The 15,643-nt window shown below is 39.7% G+C and overlaps 1 protein-coding gene across 1 annotated transcript; it reads right to left on the reverse strand.

Annotated features, from left to right (window-relative positions):
• Positions 1-12,493: 12,493 nt before the first annotated feature.
• On the reverse strand, positions 12,494-12,985 carry LOC101568597 (beta-2-microglobulin-like). The gene has a single exon (XM_004623694.2). The coding sequence runs from the start codon at positions 12,983-12,985 to the stop codon at positions 12,611-12,613; it is 375 nt and encodes a 124-aa protein (XP_004623751.1). The 3' UTR covers positions 12,494-12,610.
• Positions 12,986-15,643: the final 2,658 nt, after the last annotated feature.

Genomic DNA, 15,643 nt, shown 5'->3' on the forward strand with positions numbered 1-15,643 from the left:
CAACTTTACACTATTTTGAAGGAAAGTTCTAGAAGCACTGAGGACTTAGAATGAAAAAATTACAAAATAACCTTTTATGCAACAGGCTTATCCAACACAATGTTACGTTAGTGATGCTATTTTAAGAAATACTGGTCATGCTGGGCTAAATTTTCCAAGACTGCAATTTAAGCCCACAGTAAGGTGTATTATAAAATGAACGGAATGCTGTGTTTCAAACATATCCCTCAGAATGGTCCATCTGTGGACCTTATCTCACCAATTCTCATTAAACAGTGATTTCATTTCTCGACATCATCACAAGTTCCACTTGTGGGCAGCTATTCAGCTTCCTAGCCGGTCTCACAACACATGCAAATATGAATTAAAGGTGGCTGCCCCACGAGACTCAGGAGCTTGTTGTTACCCTTCCCAGTGTGAGGTGTAGGCCCCAGCAATCACAGATGGGAAAAAGAAATTGGTGTTCCCAGCAGCCCTTCCTTTTATTATCCCTTGAAGTCATCTTTGGAGCATGGAAGCGCCATACAGGACACACATGCACGTGGTCCTACACACACACACACACACACACACACACACACACATACACACACACATAAGCGGATTTTCACTACTTCACCTTCCCCTCTACATTTTTGTGATGTTGAAGATGTGTTGGACTCTGAAACAAAAGCCCAAATCCATAATAGATACCTTTTCACAGGCTCTCATTGCTCCTTGGACAGACTCGAAAAAGGTATGTTTTTCTCATTATCCATAAGGGGAAATGAGAGTGTGAAATGTACAATTTGTCCAGAGTTAAAAGCATCAAAAGAAAAACACAGAAGAGAAATTTTCTGTTCTCTGACCTCCTATCACACGCAGTTTACGCCTTTCTTAGAGATCACATCAGTTCCCACAACATGGTCAAGTTATTTAGAAATTTCTCTTTTCTCCTTTAGGTGACCATCAGCTTGGTAACATAAGCGACTATTTCTATTTTTTTCTTCCTACTATATCCAGCAAGATGCCCTCCAAGGTTAACCATGAGCTTATAGCAAGAAGTAATCAAGATACAAAGTGAGTTGTTGAATGTGCTTGAGAAGCACTGGCAACAGTGGTTGTCAACTAGGTAATGGATGAGCATTAATGAGCTTTCCCTGAGAACATGCATCTTCTACCAGATCTTTTTAATACAGCCACCATGAGTGGAAAATAAAAAGAAAATGAGAAAGAAAACATACCCATTGGTGGTTACTAAAGAAGCTAGTGATCATTGAACTAAGAGATTATGAGAGATCCCAGAAGTATTTACCCTTCCAGGTTCTTGTAACCCCAACCACCATCACAAAATGTGAGCAGGAAGGAAACACCACAGGAGTCATGTGTCTACTGGCTCAAGTTAACCTAACTTTGATTTCCAAATAGAGATTTAACCCACTCCCAAGCTAGCCAAGGAGCAAGCAAAGTCTACAAGTGTTTTTCAGGCTATGTTAAAAGCCTGGACTACAAGTATCTCCTGCTTGTCAGTGAAGTTCCTTGATCTTTCTACCTAGCCAAGCCCTGCAAGACTATGACCTGAGCCAACATAATGAAGAGCAGAAGAACCACCAAGCAAAGCCCAAACAACCACAGAATCATAATAATGAAATGGTAGCTATTTCTAAGCCATTAAGTTTTTAATGTGTTTTATTACATAACAGTCGATAGCCAGAGCACCAAACCTGGTACCAAGGTAAGACAAGCTTTTAGAGATGAGGGGTTCTTATGGGCAGAAGTGATTATATTTTGCATGTGGGAGGACATGAAGTATTGTAAATAGAGTGCAAAGTAAAGTAATTACTCTTCAAAGAGAGTCCTACCAGTGTCTAGAATTCATGACCTCAAGTATTCACCTTTCACAGGAAAATATGACCAAGAGAATGGGTCATAGGTGACTTGATGTGACACCCAAAGTTAAGTCATAAGCAAACTCTATTCCTTGCATCTTTTGCTCCGGAGAAGACATCCATGGTATAACAAAGCCAACTAACCTGTGAGTACACGCTAAGGAGAAGCCTGTGGAAAGAGAGAAAAAAGTACCCAGCGAAGCCTCAGTTACGTCAGCCTGCCCTAGTAAGGTGCCAAACAGCAAGCATGAAGAAGTCATCTGATATCCTGTCCACTGGAGCCCTCTCCCAGCTCCAGTTTCAGCTGTGCTTAACCTCACCCCACCAGACAACCTAAGAAGGAATCCTTCCATTGAGCCCTGTCAGTTATTGAACTTGACTCATGATTTTCAATTGTTTTTAAGCCGCATAAGTTTAGACTGATGTGTAACATAAGAATAGATACTTGAACAAAAACTAGAATTGTACAATGCAAACACCTCAACTCTTCTGATTTTTTAAAAGCAACCAACCTTTTCTAGTCATAACAAATGTAAAATCTGCTATATTATCTATATGACTAAAATGTCAGCAAATCTTTCCTATGTAGGCTCAGAGAAAGCTACAGAAAAAAAAAGAAATTCTACATTTATCAAAAGAACTCGGGCCAGAAGTGTATAGTGCCTGCCTGGCAAGCATGTGGCTCTGAGTGTGATTCCTGGTACAAAAAAAAAAAAAAAAAAAACTTACAGTAATGGTAAGCTACTTCTTGTCTAGAAACAAAAAAATGGACTCACTGGACATTTGGGTTAAAAACTAAGTTGTCCAGGACAGTTTAGACCTGCACACATGTGTGTTGTCAACTGAGAAACCCAGCAATGAATGAGGATAAAATCATTTGGCCTTGGACTTCAAGTGCCCACTCTACCATAAATTTCCCCAAGGTTTTTGATTATAAACCCAGCAAATCATGCAACATCAAACAAGTTTCTAAATTGTGTGGAAGACTATGCATCAGTGGAGAGCTGACAAGAAGCTGTGGGATATAGCTACTGTGTACAGTAGGGAAAGGAAAGGCACGTAGGAGCCACAGGCCAAGAGCACAGGACAGGAGGCCCAAAGCAGCAGAGCTCCTCCCAGCCAGGCCTTGGTCCTGTCCCTTGCTGTCCTTCACCCATCACTTTCTCAAAAGTATACACCTTCTCCCATGACACCCACTCATCCACTATTTTTCAAGCACTTTTTATATTGAGAGCACTCATCTATCCTAATCAATTACTGTATCTTTGCAGTAAGGCATTGTGTAGATGCTTGTATCAGATTGGCCTGGCTTTAAAACTTTGCTCTGTCACTAACTAGCTCTGAGAACTGAGTGAATCATTTCATCTATCTGAGCCTTAGTTTCCCTGCTAATAAAACAGGGATAATAATAATGGTACCTACTTAAAAGGATCATTGACAATATTTCAGGCACAGAGAGGACCTAGAATAATGGACATTCTTGAATTTGAATGCCATGGTCTGAATGTTTGTGTATCTCAAGATTCCTATATTGAAATCTAATCCCCAGTGTGTTGGCAGTAAGAGGCAGGAGCTCTAAGGGTTGGTTGTCTCATGAGGACTCCATTCTCATGAGTGGGATTAATGCCCTGAGAAGATCTAAGGAAGTTTATTCACCCCATGCCATGTCAGGACACTGCTAGTCTCTGTCCAGAACAGGACCTCTTCAGACCCTAAATCTGCAAAAGCCTTGATCTTAGACTTCCCAGCCTGTAGGACTATGAGCAATAAATTTATAATAAATGACCCAGCCTAAGCTATTTCACTACTAAAGCCCAGACAATATAAGACAATTAAGTATTACATTATTCTGGAGAAATGAGGTCTGTTTTCCTTGCTTTTTCTCCTCCTGGAAGTTGTACATATTAAGCTAAGATGATTGAAGAACATGTATACCCTTTTCAGTCTAATTCCCTACATGGTTACTATCATAGGTCCTCAAATGACTTTATTATTTTGCAGACACTTCATTTAAGCTCAGAACTAAAAAGACCCTTTTCTTTCTTCCCTTCTTCCCAGCCCTCCCACAGCTTCCTGAGTGGTAGCAGGCTTCTAGAGAGCCAGGGGCTGAGCGCCAGCACAGAGTGAGGTTTTGAGGGCAGTGAACCAAGGAGGAGGTGTGGGCCACAGAATAGACCCCGGGAGGACAGGGAGAGGAAGAGGAGGGAATCCCAGGAGAGAAATTCCTTTCTATGATGAGAATGTTGGATGGTGTCCAATTCCTGAAGAACAAGCAATTGGCACAAGAGAACAGATCAGAGAAGCCACATGCCCCTCCAGCTCCCTTTGAGGACCTTAAAATGGATTGGACTATGTTACTTAAATTCCATTTATAAGGCATCACAGGTCTCAGAATGGATGCTTGCCTGGCTAATAACCACTGTGGCAAGAGGTATACTGATCCAGGTTCCCACACGGGCCCATCTTTTCTACTCTACAGAAATCAGAAATCAGAAAGAGCCATTCCTAGGTAAGACATTCTAACTTGAAGAGAGATAAAGAAATGCCCTTGCTGACATTTGTCCCAGTGGAGTCAGATGTTGCTGATGAAAATCCTTCTACAGTACCTTGTTCTCTGGCTAAACAGATCTTGCAGTTTCCTTCTCAGTTTTCCCTCCAGCAAGCTTTGGGCAGCCATATTGGAGCTCTGTGGAAGTCCTTGGGCAAAGGCTTTTGCCTCCCAGTTAGCCACTGCGACTCACTGCTACTTCCCTCTCTGTAGCTTTACTCAGAACCTTGAGCGCTATGGATTTCTGGCTTATATTCAAGATGGGCTGGATGTCTGTTAGTCTTTGTCTTGCCCCCTTTCTCCTGTTAGTCCAGAGAGAAATCCCATACTCCTTTGACCCATTAAGGCACAAGTCTTTTCCCTAATTCAAAAGTTAAAGAATATTATCATTGACATTAAATTCCTCATGTTAGGATAGTGATATACAACCACCAAGAAGAACTTCTCATATTTTGCTTCATCTAACCCTTATGTGGTGTTTGCTTCTTTTTCTAAATGAGGAAATTAAGACAAAGAAAAGCTGAATGACCTGTCTACAGTCATTCATATTACCTAAGGTCATAACCCACAAATGACAGAGTAGGATTCAGGCTATGGCTGCTGACAATCAGAGTCCAGATTACCACAGACACTGTCGACACTGCCAATGTGGAGGTTCAGCATAGTCTCTCTTGCCAAGACAACCAACCTGCCTAGGCACTTTCCAATAGGAGCTGCATAGTATCTCTTCCTTGAATCCTAGATGTGGAGACACAGCAGCAACAATCATGCCCAGCTGCCAGATAGTGGTTTTTAATACCATTCTCCAGTCCATGGAACCAAGGTTCCCTGGGAAAATGGCTGATTCTAGAGCTGAGACAACAAAGACACAACATGGATCTGGACCGCCTCACACCTCTAACAAGTAAGGAAGCCCTTAAAGCACATAAAGCTGCATGGAGGTCTGCCAACACAACGTGAGAAGTAACCTAAAAGAACTCCCTATGACCAAAGCTAGAATAATTAGAGAAACAAAATAAATAGCAGTAATTACAACTCAAAGAATTAAGTGAATATCTATGAGTTCATAGTGATGTGAATGAATGACAGCATAAATAAATGAAGTAAGAGAGAATCCCTAAATCTTCCTTTAAAAGAATTTCTGATAATATAAAAGGAGAAATTTTTAAACTCACCACTAGAACTCCATAGTAATGACTGTTGCAAGCAAGATCTCTTTTTGAATATTAAAATTAGAGCATTAAGTGTTGAGGAGAACCAAGATGTTTGCAGAACCTCAAATTATTTCCTTTGTATGTTTATTAATAACTGCAGTGGTTTGACCATATGCCCACCAATTCTTTAATGTCCCTCTCATGAGGAAGGGAAACTTAAACCCTGTTGAGTCAGGGCTGGACTTAGTGACTGACTCCTAAAGAATAAAGTGTGAACAGGCCGGCCAGATAGCTCAGTGGACTACACCATCTGCTTAGGCAGAGTGCAGCAGCCGGGATTCAAATCCTAGCCTGCCCTGCTGACCCCACCCCCAGGGTGCACTGAGATGGCATTGAGACTGGGGATGGTGGCGCACACCTTTAAGCCCAGCACGTGGGAACCTGAAAACAGGAGAATCACTATGAGTCCAATCTACATAGTGAGACCCTATAGACCGTGTATCAAATACATAAAAAAAAGGATAAACTATGAAAAGAATAATGCTATAGTGGAGAAATCCGACACATTCTACCCTAGCCAAGTGGTCAAGGTGAGCATCACTAATAATAAGTCACACTGATCTCATACATCAAGGCACCTCACCACTTAAACATCCATAGTCCTAGTCTTGTCATAAGACCCTATCAAATGAACTCAAATTGAAGTAAGTTCTATGAATACCTGATCTATCCTCAAGAAAAATGCATGGCAAAGAAGTAAAATTTCAAGTAATAACATTGCTGAAGGAAGCCTGATCTTACTCATCATTAGAACCTTAGAGTTTTGCACATACTTTGTGAATATGGACTGCATGAACGAATTAATAAATGTATGACTGAGTACTGAACAAACCCATGGTAGCTATTGGCTGGATACAAAAGATGGATAAATTCATCGCAGCTCCATATATATGTTTGAAGAAAACTTCATCAAAATAATTTCAGAATACTTCATGGGAACACATACACCAACTCTAAAAGTTCATGCTGAGTTCAGCAGAAGTCCTTACAAAGAGCTAAGGCCTGCCACATTTAAGTCAGCCTCGGGAAGGACCCAGGCCCTAGAGCTCACCTCTGGGCATTTTCCTTCCTAGTTACTTAGCCAGCTTACATCAAACAGCACATGTGGAGCCACACTGCTGCCCTCAAACGCATGGCCTTTATATCAGGCAAAGCTAGACTTTTCTTAGGGCTCAGAACTAAAATATCTCCCAAAGGTCTTCTGTGTATGGAAGGTGATTGGACTGTGGGGACGCTATACTCATCGGTGGATTCATCCACAGAGGAATTCACAACTGAATGTGCTGTGAGGGGTTGAGCCTGTTAGAGGTGGTCACTGGGGGAGTGATCTGGAAGGGAACATAGTACATTCCCTTCCTTTTGATCCCCTGCTTACATTGTGTGTGTGTGTGTGTGTGTGTGTGTGTGTGTGAAGTTGGGACACCCCCACAACACATCATCTTAATTTCTTTTTCATTCCTCTTCTCTGCCTTTCCTTCTCTCCCTTGTTCCATCTCTTGATCTTCTTCCTCTTCAACAAAAGATCTGCCTCCCTGTTTCTTATTACCTAAAGAAAAGCAAACTAGAATCCCTCATGGGAAAATGCCTGCACCTTGAGTCCATGACACTAAGTGAAAATAAATCAGATGCACAAGCTTAACTATAATATAGTTTCCCTTAGATGAGAAATTCAAAATATAAATGAAGAACAAAGTAGTGGGAATAATACTCTTGTCCCTGGCTCCTTCTTCCTGTCCCTCTGCTTTCTGGCCACCATAGCTTGAGCAATGTTCCTCTGTCACCAGCCCTTCTACCATGCCATCTGCCTTAGAGCCAGTGGACTAACACTGTAAGCCAACATGAACCTCTTCTCTTCTAATCTGTGGCTTTTAATCATTTTGTTCCAGCAACAGGAAAGTGATCAGGACAGCACTGAGTAACTCACATTTCAAATCTCTCTCAAACTAAACAGGTTTCTTCCTAACAAGCTTACAGAGCCAATGCTCACTTTCTACAGCATCTTTCCATAAACTTCTCACATGAATTTTGGGTCCAGTCCTACTTACCTGGGCATCTATGATTGTGTTCCTTTCTGTGGTGTGAGCACTTATGTAAGCACACAACCATACCTCTTCCCTCATTGTACGAATTTGTACTCTCATCTGAACAGTGATGGATGTGGCTTTAGGTGCCTTTGTTCACACAAGAAACAGTGTTTTCCAAGATTTGCTAAGGATACAAGAGTGTCATTTGAGATGACAAAGTGTCCTCCACACATGAAGATCATTAGGTATGGATTGGAGTGAGAAGAGATAAAATTCATTGATCTGACTAGGATTAACAACTATATCTATGAAGTAGCTTCCACATGTTACATATATGAAGTACTGCGCTCAAAGTGTGCTACATTCATAAAGTTGTAAAATGTTGCTTCTATCATAAGAAGAAGAGCCACATAGGCAAAGAAACTACCCATGTCCCTTAAAGAAGATAACTAATGCTACAAAAAGATGCTACTGACATTCAGTCCCAAAAGCCTCTGTCTTTCCTTTATTGGGAGATGCTAGGCAGTAAGGGTTGGTCTTAGGGCAACTGTCGAGACAGTGTGGTGGTAACATCAAGTATACCAAACCCTGTCTGTCACTGGGGCTCAGAAATGGAAATGTGTCCCCTTGGCCATTGACCATCAAAGTACTGGCTCTCTCAAAGTACCTCCCATGTTCCTTCCATTGTCTCAGAAGAAATGAACTCCTCTGTCACTGGCTAATTTTTTCCTAGAATGCAGGGAGAGGAGAGGTGTCTAATCGTAGTTCCCTCAACCATCCTCTGTAATTTAGAGGGAGAAGTTGAATAAATTAGAATATTCCTCCATGGAGCCCACTTAATGGACAATTACAAAGTTGTTTCTTTTTTGTATTCTATTTTTCTTGCAATGAACACATCATAATTACACATATTTATGGGGTACAGTGTGATAATTCAATGCATGTATACAGTAATCAAAATGACTAGGATTTGTATCTCCTCATCATTTCTGTATTTTTGAGACTGTTATGGTGAGATATAGAATGTCTCCTAAAAATATATACTCATTCCATTATTATGCACTTATGTAATTACAACTGTTACAGTCTCTTGTTGAATTACATCCTGTTCATCATCATGTAGTGATCTTCTTCTGTCCCTTATAGATGTTCACTGAAGGTCAAATGTTTCTAATATATGTACAGCTACTGCTATGTACTTTTGTTTTCCTAACATGTGAAGTGGCTTTCAGTCTATATATGTTTTTACTCCTGAAGGGAGATTCATATAAGCAGTGTATTATTGGTTCTTATTTCTTAATCCATTCAGCCACTTTTAAGTATTTTGTTATTTAATCCTTTTACAATGAGGGTCATTATTGACTTGTAGAATTATTTCTATCACTAGGGGGGAGTTCCATGGTATTTTCTATATCTTTCCCCTCTCTTCCTCTCTTGTTCAGTTTTGTGACTTAGTGGTTTACTATATTGATAAGGTTTGACTTTTTTCTCACTCTTTCATCTGTACTTCTACTGGATTGTATGATTTCACATGTTTTCATGATGTAGTTAACTTGCTTTTATTTCTAGATATATGACTTCCTAAAATATTTTATTGTATATGTAGAAATAGTGGAGAAGGGTTTCTTTCTCCCTATAGCCTTGTCAGCATTCATTATTGGTTGACTTCTGGATGATAACTATTCTTTCTGGGTGAAAATGAATCTCAATGTTGTTTTAATTTGCATTTCTTGAATGAGCAATGGTGTTGAACATTTTTCATATATTTGTTTGCCATTTGTATTTCTTCATCTCAGAGGTATGTATTCATCTCAGATGCCATTTTTGTATTGGGTCTTTGAATGTGGGGGGCCTGGATATTTTTTAATTCTTTATATCTTCCAGATAAAAGTCCTTTGTCTAAGGGACATCTGGGTAAATCTTTCCCAATTTTTGGGTTTTATTTTTACTCTGTTGGTGATTTCTTTTGATGTGCAAAAACTTTTCTATAAGATGAGATCCCAGTTGTTTAATCTTTGAAGTATTTCCCATGAAGTTTGATTTTGTTCATGAACTCTCTACCTACCCCTGCCTTCAAGATTTCTACCTACTTTCTCTTCCAGTGCATCTACTGTTTGTGTTTTAATATTTGGATCTTTGATACATTGTGACTTTAGTTTAGTACATTGTGATAGACATGGTTCTAGTTTTAGTCTTTACCATATGGAAAGCCCATTTTTCCAGCACCATTTATTACAAAGGCTATCTTTCTTCCAAGGAACATGTTTAGCCCCTTTGTCAAAGGTTGGATGGCTGAATATGTTTACGGTAGCATCTGCATCTTCTGTTCTGTTCCACTGATCCTGCTTTTTTGTTAGTATCACGCTTATTTTACCACAGTAACCTTCAAGTCAGGGATTGTGATGCCTTTCCTTTGTTGCCCAGGATTGCTTATACCATTCCAGGTCTCTTCTGGCTCCACATGAATTTTAGGAATATCTTCTCTAAATCTGTAAGATATACTAATGGTATTTTGATCAGGATTGCATTGAATCTGTATAACAGTTTGGAGAGTCTGGTCATTTACACAGTGTCAGTTTTTTGTATCATGAACAAGGAATATCTTTCTATTTTCTGAAATCCTCTTTGATCTCTCTTTTCAGAGCACTGTACTTTTCACTGCATAGATTTTTCACTTCCTTTGTTAGATTGGTTCCTAGGAATTTCTTTCTCTCTTTTTTTTTAATGCTATTATGAAAGGTGTGGTTTCAAAGAAAAACCCCTAGGATTAGAGGTCCCATTTGATCCAACAATTTCTCTCCTGGTATTTTTCCCAGAAGAATTGAAAACATCATACCACAGTCATATGTGTGCATCCATGTTTATAGCAGCACAATTGTCATAGCCAAATCTTGGAAACAATCCAAAACTATTTATCCACATGCCATCAACTGAGGAACAGATAAAAAAGATGTGGTGTTTTTATACAACGGAGTATTACTCAGCTATAAAAGAGATAAACTCAAGGCATTTATAGGTAAATGGGTGCATCTAGAGGCTATATTCATAAGTGAAATAAATCAGACCTGCATGTGGAAACATCGCATTGTTTCCCTAGCATGAAAAACTAGAAGAGTAAATAAAGTCTGAAAAGTACAATATGCATTGTGCGAAAGAGGAAAGAAACTGCTCAAAAGGAAGGAGCAATTAGGACCAAGGAAAAGAAAACAGGAAGAAAGAGGGAAGAAAGTGATAATTTTACCAGTTTCTATTAGTTTGCTTAAAGAAACAGTTAATGCTTAATTTTCTGCCCAATTTTGCCTGCCTGTGTCCAGTAACCTGAACAACTACTTTGAAGATAACAATAGGCAATATAAAAAACACTGTTGATTTCCTATCATGTTTTGAAATTCTGTATCATTTTTAATATTTTTTTAATTTTTATTCTCTTTAAAATAAAATAAATGATTGCAAAAAATAAGACTTTTTATTTTAATTCCAATCTAGCAATGTGAATTTCCTCCAATTTACTTGGCTTAAAAAAATATTATTTCTTTTTTGTGGTTGACCCCTTTTTAGGTATATTATTCTTGGTTGGTAGGCCTCTTGTTGTTGTTGTGGTTCTCTTTCTATTTCTTCCTCTTCTTCTTCATTTTTCTCCTCCTAGTTTTTCTTCTAATTTTCTCCTCCTTCCCCTCCTCCTTATTCTTCTCCTGTTTTTGCTTTTGTTCTTCTCTTCAGAACTTTGATATGTCACTCTATTCTCTCCTGGCTTGAAGGATTTCAACTGAAAAATCTGCTGTTAGTGTATTGGAGCTTCTTTTGACTGTGATTTGATACTTTTACCTTGTTCGTTTGCTTGCTTGCTTGCTTGCTTGCTTGCTTGCTTGCTTGCTTATCTTGTTTTCTTAGGAACTAAAAACATACACAGGAGAAAATGGTAGCTCTTTAATAAACAGTGCTGGGAAAACTAGTCATCTACATGCAAAAGATTGACTCTCCACCCTCATTTCTCACCATGTTCTAAACTAAAATAAAATGGATCAAAAGACAAAACATTAGAACAGAAACACTTAAGCTACTAGAAGCGAAAACAACGTACAATTCTTGGACTCACAGGCATAGGAAAGGGCTTTCTAGGTAGAGTTCTTGTTGCACAGGAACGTGCATGAATCAACAAATGGTATCGGATCAAATTCAAATGCTTCTGTATAGCAAAAGAAACAAACAAAAGGGTGAAAAACAAACCTAAAGAACAGCAAAAAATTCCCAGCTGTTCTTCAGACAGAGATTTAATATCTACAATGTATAAAATCTCAAAAATATCAGACCCCCAAATGAAAGACCCGATCAATAATGGACAAGTGAACTGAATAGAAATTTCACAGAAGAAATCCAAATGCCCAATAAATACAGAGAAAAAAAAATGCTCAACATCATCGGTTATTAGACAAATGCTAATTAAAACACTGATACCCCATCTTATCTCATAAAACATCATCATCAACAACAAATCAAATAATAACAAAAGGAATCTTTCTACCTTTTTGGTGGGAATATAAACAAGTATAATATGCAAATCAGATTCCTCAAAAACCTGAAATAGAAATTCTATTTGATGCAGCCATTGCCTTGCTAGGTATCTTCCGGAAAAGGTTAAAAAAGACGTCATTACAAAGATACACTGCATACCCATATCTATAGCAGCACAATTCATAATAGTTCTTTTTCTAATAAAAGATTTTATTGTTGAAGATACTTAAGATCCAAATATTAGTATGCAGTTTTTCTCTTCTCTAAAGTTTTGACTTCATGGAAACACAAACATGCAGACAGCGTCGGAAGTAGAATTATAAAGATAATGCCTACATCGACGTCATGATCATTTTCTTACTGGGTGCATAAAGTATATGAACTGATCAACAGCAAAAAGCAAAGAAACAATTTGGAATTAGTGCTGTCCGAATTGGGGTATCTTCATTCCGATTGTGTTAGGTACTTGGTTCGATCCCACTTAACGACCTGCGGTGTACTGAGTGAGATGTGTGTAACCCTGCAGGCGTATTCATCTTCGTCATTTGGGGTAAAAGCAGCATGCGCCAGGAGATAGAAAGTCCAGTCTTTGCTAAAAGAAAGATCGCACAGTTCCGTCTCCATCTCCTTCCCATTTTTTAACAATTTTACATCATTCTGGGGTGAATGAAACCCAGAGACATAGCAATTCAGGTAGTTAGGCTTCCCATTCTCTGCCGGATGATGAGAATAAACTTGAACTCTTGGAGCATGAACAACAGCATCCACGCTGGGCAGGACCAGCAGGGCCGGCAGAGTTAGAGAACTATAGAGAGACATCGCATAGGAGCCCACAGCAAAGTACAATAGTTAAATTTTAGAAGCAGCCTATATGCCCATCAACAGACGAATTGATAAAGAGAATGGAGTAGTTACACAAAATGGAATTCTATTCTGCCATAAAGAAAGAGAAACTTGAATCATTTGTAGGAAACTGAATGCACCTGGAAATCACAATGTTAGGTGAAATAAACAAGATGTACAGAGGAGACGGCTCAGTGGAAAAAGCGCTTCCCTGGCAAGGGCTTGAGTTCAATCCCCAGTTCCGCCAAAAAAAAAAAAAAAGAAAGAAAGAAAGGAAAAAAGAAAAAAAAAGATGTACAAGTTTAAATGTCACACATAAAGTTTCTCTTATATAAGAAACCAAAAGTATCAATAAAAGAAAAAAATACAAGACAGATAATAGGAAATAGGAAGATAAATCTTTCTCAGAGGGAAGGGGATAAAAAGATGGAGCAGAGTAAGGATGAGGGATAGTAAGGGAATTAAGATGTGTTCTATACACAGACCAGTTCCCTACAAGGGAAGACAGTAAAAACAAATTTGTATTTGTGAAGATAATAAAAATAAAACAAAAAAAACTTTTAAATATATGGAAATATATTTACACATGGAAAGCACTTAGAATAGAGCCCAGTACCCAGCATCAAGTCTAGGTTCTGTAGCTAGTGCCAGTTCTTATGAAAACCTCAGCCCTCGTAGCTGTAGGGATAAAAACAAAGTCCCTTCAGAAATTGTTCAGGTGAGGATGGTGACATTAATTTCGAAGAATACATTGCAGTTAATCACTTCATATTTACTACTGTGACACACAGTTCCCTCGTTCCTCCCCTTGAATGTCCATCTCTCCTAACACACCCAACCCCAGATTTCTAACCCTTGTTTATTTGCATGGAAATGAAATCTCTTTTGGGATGCTAATTACTTGAAAGGAGATTTTTAAAATCATTTTTAGGTAGAGAAATGTTGCTCTAAACGCACTGAGGGAGCCAGAAGCCTCCAGAAGAGGCACTTTCCGAAGGACATTGCTCTGAATATTAGAGAATCTGCGCAGCTGAGGATGAGAATAAATCCCAGACATATTTGCCTTTTACCCTTCCTAGACAAGGGCATTGCCAAAGCTCTCAGTCACCATTTCCCCATCTCCAAAGTGAGGATAAAAGTACAAACATTACTCCAATAGGAATTTACTTGTTTGGAAGAAAAGGAACGGGGGAAAAGGAGTAAATAAAGAAAAAGAGAATGCATACCGGGGAACTATTGCACATTATTAGATCGGAGGAGGGAGCGGGTACGGCCCCTCAGCACTGAAGGGGGGAGGCAGGAGATGATGGACACTGCGTGGGTGTTTTCTGCAGTCGAGCCACGACTGGACTGGGAACCAAATGCTTAGTGGGTACCTTGGTTTGCTCTCCCCCCACCCCATATGGTCACTCCTCCCTGTTATTTGATCCCCTAGTTTCCTTAAGTAGCAAATGGCTTAGGTAAAGCCCTCATTGTCATTGACTGGTTTCCTTTCTAAAACATCTTTTATTTATTTATTTATTTATTTATTTATTTATTTATTTATTTATTTGGCACAGGGTCTCACTACACAGCTCGGACTTGTAGTGAGCCTCCCCAGCGCTGGATTTACAGGCGTGCGCCACCACACACGGTTTAAGTGGCCTACATGATGCCCAGTACGGTACTGGGGATCAAAACCGAGTCCTTGCAGTTGGCATGCAAGCGCTTAGACCGCCGAGCCATCTCCCCAGCCCTCCGTATCCTAGCAACATGCGTATTTCAGGAAGCAGCAGCAGGCAGCACTGACGCGAAGCCCAGTCAGGTGCTCCAGATGTGCTGCGCGCAGCATCGCAGGCCTCCATGCGCTGCTGGTTTCACTCTACACTTTGCTTCCACTGGTAGGGCCTTGGGCCCCAATCTCGTTACTGTCAAAGCGCTTCCTCCCACAGACAGAAACTGCAGTGGTTATTTTGCAAAATTTCAAGGTGAAATATTTCAGTTGAATACTTGAAATAAAGGACTGAACAGAAGTATGAGACAGTCTGACATGTGGCTTTTTTCTTAAATAAGATATCACACTGGAAGACCAATAAAATTCAGTATTTTATGGACAACCAAGCTCTTCATGCCTGGACAGGCTCATGATAGTGTGTGCATTATGTCACTTGCATCTGTTCTCCTCAGCCCCTCCAGGGGACATTTATAATGCCCCTCCTTTGCATGTTCAACTCCGCTTCAACTGATGACCCTGTTCTATCTGAGGACAAATATACATCAGTCATCTTTGCCCCTCGTAAGCATGCCCCAGTGTCTTGGCCACAATGGTGGGTTTATGCATTCTCCCCAAATTCCCTTGCCATTCATAAATCACACCCAACCCTTCAGTTCCCCAAAGCTCTGTGAGGTCAGCCTTGTCAGCTTGATGGTTTTGCATCAGCTGCCCAGTCCTCCTCACCCTGGGTATGGTCCGTAAGTCCCGTCATTCTGGTCACCTAGACAAGGCTTGGCCATGAATCTGTTGAAAGGGAAGGACCATCTCAACAGACTCTATTGAGGACATGCAATCAACATCCACAGGGTCTCTCTACGTGTAGAAACAGCCAACCTTCTAGAATCTTCTCATAGTTCTTGAGAAAAAACCTTGAAATACTT

The sequence above is a fragment of the Octodon degus genome, unplaced genomic scaffold, assembly GCF_000260255.1.
Source record: "Octodon degus isolate 3935 unplaced genomic scaffold, OctDeg1.0 scaffold00003, whole genome shotgun sequence".
NCBI classification, from domain to species: domain Eukaryota; kingdom Metazoa; phylum Chordata; class Mammalia; order Rodentia; family Octodontidae; genus Octodon; species Octodon degus.

Excerpts from the sequence above, each read along its gene's own strand:
- LOC101568597 (XM_004623694.2), bottom strand. The coding sequence starts at position 12,985 with ATGTCTCTCTATAGTTCTCTAACTCTGCCGGCCCTGCTGGTCCTGCCC.